This window comes from Colobus angolensis, unplaced genomic scaffold, assembly GCF_000951035.1.
Source record: "Colobus angolensis palliatus isolate OR3802 unplaced genomic scaffold, Cang.pa_1.0 Scaffold72, whole genome shotgun sequence".
In the NCBI taxonomy this organism is placed as follows: Eukaryota; Metazoa; Chordata; class Mammalia; order Primates; family Cercopithecidae; genus Colobus; species Colobus angolensis.
In genome coordinates, this window is record NW_012120932.1 from 2,080,568 (window position 1) to 2,087,059 (window position 6,492).

A 6,492-nucleotide genomic window follows, 5' to 3' on the forward strand; every position below is an offset into this window, starting at 1 on the left:
CCCCGACGGCGGCCCCAGGGAGGAGGCGGCGGCGACCGTGAGGAAGGAGGATGAGGGGGCGGCCGAGGCGAAGCCTGAGCCCGGGCGCACACGCCGGGACGAGCCCGAAGAGGAGGAGGACGACGAGGACGATCTCAAGGCCGTGGCCACCTCTCTGGACGGCCGCTTCCTCAAGTTCGACATCGAGCTGGGCCGCGGTTCCTTCAAGACGGTCTACAAGGGGCTGGACACGGAGACCTGGGTGGAGGTGGCCTGGTGTGAGCTTCAGGTGAGGGCGCCCCAGCACGCAGGGGGCTTTCCGCAGGGTCTCTGCGCGAGTCGTCCTTGGGCCCGTCCTTGCTCCTGCGCCTGGCCTTAAGAAGCCCTGGGGGCGACGGAGCTCCATGTGTGTCGCCCTCTGTGTGGGTGGCCGGCAGGATGCGCACCAGGTGTGCGGACTGCATGTGCGGCCCGGCTGTGTCTGTGCGCAGGTTGCGGTTTGTGAGTCAGCTGGTGGCGAGGGCAGGCCTCTGGTGTGCTTGTGGTGTAAGTGTGCGCGCTGTGGGCATAGAGAGGGCCCTGGAGAGTGGGCCCCGGAGGCTATGTGTCTTAGGCGGCTGCTTCTCCAGTCCTGATGACCTACTTTAATGACCCAGGGGGTCTGGACTGTTGTGTCTTTGCAAAACAACGTGGAGGCTTCAGGGCCCGGTGTGTGCAGTTACAGAGTGGTATGGGGGCTCCGAGCTGCTCATAAATTAGTACTTTCCTGTGTCCGGCAAGCTGTGGCTGCCCCAGCAGGGATACCTGCAGAGACTTCTTCTGACCCTGGGCTTGTGACCCAGAGGTGGTGCCTGGTAGAGTTCTGGGGCCGGCTGGGCAAGGCCTGGAAGTGTGGTTAGTCGCCTCTGCTGTTCTGAGAACTCCATTTGTTCACAAAATGGACGTGTGAGAGGTCTTAAAACCGAGTCATGCAGAATGCGGGTGGGGGTTTTCTTGGCTGCGGAGGCTCTGGGTATGCATTTTTCATAATCCTGCCATCTCCGTGGTGTCGGCCCCAGCCCTGGAAGATTATATAAACAGCCACCCTAGCTGTCCTGGGCCAGCCTTGGAAGCAGAGGCCATGCCTGTCCAGGGGGTGTTTCTAGGCCTCCCTCCTTGGCGGAGGGCAGCTGTCAGGCGTGAGCCAGTCTGGGAGAGTGCCGGCTGGAGGTGTAAATGTACTTGGTTGGCCTGTAAAGTTAGCTGGCCATCCAGTCCAGGCCTGACACGGGGCTGGGGCTAGCTGGGGCAAGCTGTGTTCTAGGGCCGCCGGCCACACTGCAGGACGCTTGTATTTTTGGCTCAGAAATGGGATTCAGTTGCTATATCCTCGGGCCCCTACAGGGTGGCCTGCATGTGTGTGCAAGTCTGGCTGATTCGGTGGGTGTCGACCTGTCGTCAGCCTTTCTCCCAAGACAAAGAGCTCCAGAGACCTGCCTCTCCACCACCTCTTGGTTCTGCCTTGGAGATGTGGCTTTTCAAGGCAGGGGTCAGTGGCATTGTGTGAGGTCCTTAGGAGGGACTGAGCGGCTCCCCTCCTTCATGGCCCTGCAGGTTCCGATGGTGCGGGAAAGGCGGTGGGTGGGGCAGGGGGCTGTGATCTGGGGGTCCTGGGGTGTGCTGGGCATTCCTGCTGCAAGGGAAGACAGAGAGGAGAGAGGTCCTGAAAGGGGAGATGACTCTTGATTCTGGTGAGCAGTCTTCCTGCTCTTGCCCACCGACCCGAGCACCCTCAGGTGCTGCCTCCCAGGGCTGCCCGTGCAGGCTGGCGGATGGAGCAGGGGTGCTGCCGCAGACTGGATTTGAGTTAGATTTCAGCAGCCAGAGCCTGCTGATTTGGCTGGGACATCTCAGGCGCATGTGACTCTTGGAGCTTGTTAGTTCCCATTCCCTTTAAGGAAAGGCAAGCAGTTCTGTCTCTGGGTCTGTCCCCTGCGGGCATGGGGTGGAGCCTGGCCTCTGTCCAGGGGTCTCTTGCTCCATGACTCTAGATGGGAACAGCAACCTAGAGGTGCTTCTGGTCTATATGCTTCTTGTCTATATGTTGATGTTCCTTGCCGGGATGTTAGTGTTGCCCCAAGCTGGTGGTTTCCCTGCACCTCCCCCAGAAGAAATACCTCCAACATTTGTCCCTGGTCAATGTGTGTCATTTGGGATCAGCTCCCTCTGTCTGTGCTGATCTGAGAGGGTTTTCCATGAGAGGGAGTCTGGACCCGCTTAGAATAGCCCCCTTTACTGAGAACCTGGTGTGTTTTGGGGCTGTGCTGGAAGCCGCCTCATCACAAACTGTGAGGACTGAGGGGAACAGCCCCCAAGGTCGCCAGTGAGGAGATGGCAGGGCACTGTGGGGTCAGGGGAGGAGGGCCCCTGCCTGTGTGTAGAGTGGTGCAGGCTGACTTTGTGCAGAGCTATTGGAGGGACTGATGCGGCTGCCTGTGTGATGTCGTGGGTGTGGGCCAGGGGCTGGTGGGCGTGTGGAACGGAAGAGGGTCGGGTGTAGGGCTGCAGGGAGATCAGGGCTGTGGGAGGGGCGTTGGACTCCGCAAGGGGAGTGTGCTCCTGGGAGGGATGCGGGGTCAGGTCTCCCTGAGCAGAGGGGCCACCCTGCCAGGGAAGGGCGACAGGTGGCCGCTTTCTCTAGGTGTGTTGGCTTTGTGCCGGGAGGGGCTCTCTTAGTCCGCAGTGTGGAGGTGCCATCCGGCACATGACCCCAGCATTCTGGGCATGGAGAGGGTTCCGGGGAGTCACGCTTTACACAGCGGAGGGAGGGTCTAGGGAGATGTTGCCTTCAGCCGGGAACCCTTCTTGGAATTGCTCTTGGCCTCCATCCTTTTATTCCCCTACGCCTGCGGCACCTGCAGTCTGCCCAGGTGCCTGAGCTCTGTTCCCCTTCCTGCCCTCCGCAGGCTGGGGGGCCTCCCTGGAGAACTGAGAGGCGCTGGGGGGGCTCACTTGTGTTTTTCAGGGTTCCCTGCCAGACGGGGGAAACGCCTTCATGTGGACCTAGTAAGCCTGGCTTAGAGGACATCTGATTTCCTTTGATAAATTAGCGTTGGAAGAGCTCCGTAGAGAGGGTGATATTTATTTATCTCACATCTAAGGGCAGTGAGGTGTTTCACCTTCTGAATTCTCCAGATGTGCAAAGCTGGAACATGCACTGTGTTTTGTGGGAGAAGCCATTTAAAAATACCTCCCTGTCATTCTTCTCTTGAATAAACTTTCATTCTTGGCAGCAGAACACATTACGGTAACAAAGAAGGAAGTAAAACACCAGAATCCCACCGCCTTCCTCCTCGCCCACATGTCTTGTGTTCCTGTGGCCATCTTTGGCCAGCCCTGGTTCCCCCGCAGACCCCTGTACCGTCAGACAGGGTGTGGGGTAGCCTGGGGCTCCGTGTCGGCTCTGGGAGCATCTGCCACCTGCCATAGCCGGCTCAGCTACACTGGGGATGCCCATCTGGGTTCTGGGTCACTGGCCTGACCTTCTACAAGACCCTCCTCTAGGGGGTGGTGAGGCCACAGTACGGCACAATGGGGAGGTGCCTGGCGTGGTGCCGTGGCCACCACTTGCTCTGCCACCTTCTGTTGGGTCAGCACAACCTTGTTCCCTCATCGTTTTGGTGTGGAACTTTTGTGACTTCCTTGCCCTTCCTGGCTACCCAGGTTGCTGGAGCAACACTATTCCATGTGGCTCAGGGCTCCTGCTCTCACTTGCCTCCACCTTTGAGCTGGCCATAGGTCCCCAGATTGAGAAAACCTAGCCAACTCAGACCCAGGCAGGCAGCCTGTTTGCCTTTCCTGGACCTTCCTGTTTCTGCTGTGTCTCCCTCAGGTACCTGGAGTAAGCTTGATTTTCACCCCCTTTAACAACACTGACCCCTCCCTGTCAGCAGCTCCCTACTTTTGGGGACACAGGGTCTTAGGACCTCAGTGCCGCTGCCTCTCAGCTGCTGTGGCAGGGCTGGAACCTGAGTTTCCCGAGTTGGTGCTGGGGCCTGCACCCAGCATGGGGGTCTTTCTACTTCATGGAGACGTGCATTCCTTGATCCTTGGCTCAGAGCACTTGCTGGGCCCTGGCAGAGCAGTGTGAGGCCTACAGAGGACTAAGGGTGGGGTTGCTGCTGCTAGTTCCAGAAAGTTACAAAGTAGGTCCTGCTGCTGCTTGGTGCTGCCCAGAGGGGGCAGGAGCGACGTGTCCTGCCCAGCCGGGTGTCTTAGTGTCCTGTCCATCTTCCTGGGTCTGGGAATGGATGATACTCCTGGAGACTCGCTCTGTATAGCCTGTGCCAAGCGAGTGGTCCCCCGACCATCCTCCAAGGACAGCCCAGCCACCCGACAGCCTCTCTCCTAGCTGTGAGCAGCCCCGCCAGTGCCCGCGCTGAGCTGGCCCGCCGTCCCCTGCAGGTGGGATCCTTATCACCTTTCTAGGCAGGCCCCCTGCATGTCATGGGCCATGCAGCCTCCAGCCAGGTTTTGGGGCACTGGAGAGCCTGCGTGCTTTGCACCGATGGCCTCTTGTTGGAGGCCCGGCTGCCGGCCTCACCTGCTTTCAGCCCTGACCCAGCTGACATGGGGAGAAGAGGAGACAAGGGGGCGAGCCAGTGCTGAGCACAGAGGAGGTGCGTGGCACTCACGCACTGGGGCAAGACAGAAGGCTTGACCCGATTTGGCTGGTGGTCACCCCTTTTTAAAATTCTCTGAAGTGCTTAATTTTATTGGGAGAGTTGTAATTTGAAATCATTTGGATGCCAGCACTGAATTTGTTTTCGTGGGTGAGATGTTTTCTGCGCCATGCTGACCATGGTTTTGGTTTAGTTGGCAAAAAAGGCTGGCGCTAGCTGCCTGAAAGGCCTGTGCAGACGGGCTTTCCCTCCCTCCCACCAGGGCAGAAATGTGGGCACCGAGCTCTCAGTGGTGCTTCAGTCCCTGAGTGGTGGTGGCAAGGTGTGTGTCAGCAGCGATGACAGACAGCAGCCTGTGCAGGTCACCGTCATGGGGGACACGTTGAGCTCAGGCACCACAGCTTGTTTTCTGCTAGAAGCAGGTGCTTCCGTGGCTCAGCGGTGCCCCGTGGGCGCCTGGCTGAGCTGAATCAGGACCAGGCCGCCATGGGACTTGAGTGTAGCTGTGCTTCTGTCTGAGCCCTGGAGGGAGGACCCCAGCACTGGCTCAGATGTGTGGAGGGCCAGCCCCCACATGCTGCTCGTTTGATTTGCCTTTGCCAAAGCTTGTGTTTTCTCATTCCTCGTCAGCGTGTTAGGAGGTTTTCCAGGGCAGCTGGACACGCCCTCCTGCAGCACTGGAACCTTCCGTGGTGGCAGAAACATCCTGCCTCTGCATTTGTGTCCGCAGGCCCCGCGGAGTGCCCGGGATGTGGCTGGGGCAGCTGTGGGTCAGTGTTCTTATTTTTCCTCACATTAAAGGTGGATGCACATGTCCACACGTGCCCTGGCTGCTTCACGGGTCACCTGCGTCTCCAGGCTTGATCTTGGGCGCTCCTCTAGGCGGCTGCTTTTCCAGAGGATAAAACAGACCCAGGTGACCTAGAGGTGGCCACTGGGATACCAGACAGACCCAGATGGGGACAGCTTATAGACCACCTCACAGCAAGGGAGATAAAGGGGCTGGGACACATCAGGGCTGGAGAGGCCAAGGAGGCATGAGATAGGGCCTGCTGGAGACTCCCGGGGAGGACAGGATTGGGGCACTTGGGCTGTGAGGACCCAGACGTGGTGACAGTGCCATGACCATGTCAGGCTCTGGGAAGCAAGTGGCCATCAAGTCCAGGACAAGCTCCAGGTCAGCGGGAGGATCTCGTGGGCCCTGAGAGTTGCATCCCCCCACCCCTGCCCTGTCATTTCCTGGGATAGCTGGGGGCTTACTCTCAGGTTGGGTAAAGCTTTGTTGATGGACAGCTAGACAAAAGATACCATCAAGAGAAGGGGAGGGAGCAGACGTTCCAGAAGGTTCCAGAGGCCTGTGCCCGGGTCTCAACAGCGCAGGCTTGTGTGTACATTGACTCAGTAAGCATTTGTTGAGTATGTGTCCTGGTTCTAGGCCTGGGGCTACCGTAGTGAGCAGGACAGGTCACCGCCCGGGGAGATAGAGCCTGTGAGAGCCGGAAACGTGTTGGGCAGGTTCGGGAGCTCTGAGGGAGGCCGGAGGAGGGGCCGGAGTGGAGTAAGGTTTTAACAGGATCTCCCTGGCCACCTTGGGTACAGTTGGGGATGAGGGTAGAGGCAGGGGACTAGCAGGGAGGTGACTGCCGCTGTCTAGGTGTGAGACCACAGGGCTGGTACTGGCTGGGATAGAGGCGGGGAGGGGAGAAGCATCACATTCTGGGTGCAATTGAAGGTGGACAGCACAGGATTTACATCATATCTGAAGGTAGAGAAGGTAGGAATCGTCTGGGGGCGGTGACTCACGCCTGTAATCCCAGCACTTTGGGAGGTTGAGACAAGTGGATCACTTAAG

General features: G+C 58.8%; 1 protein-coding gene across 1 annotated transcript in view; it reads left to right on the forward strand.

The window, feature by feature from the left end:
- WNK2 (WNK lysine deficient protein kinase 2) overlaps window positions 1-6,492 on the forward strand; it is a 142,367-nt gene that overhangs the window by 2,839 nt on the left and 133,036 nt on the right. Inside the window, exon 4 of the mRNA XM_011927527.1 lies at window positions 3-268. Within this exon, the coding sequence (XP_011782917.1) occupies window positions 3-268 (266 nt within the window). The remainder of the gene's footprint in view (window positions 1-2; window positions 269-6,492) is intronic.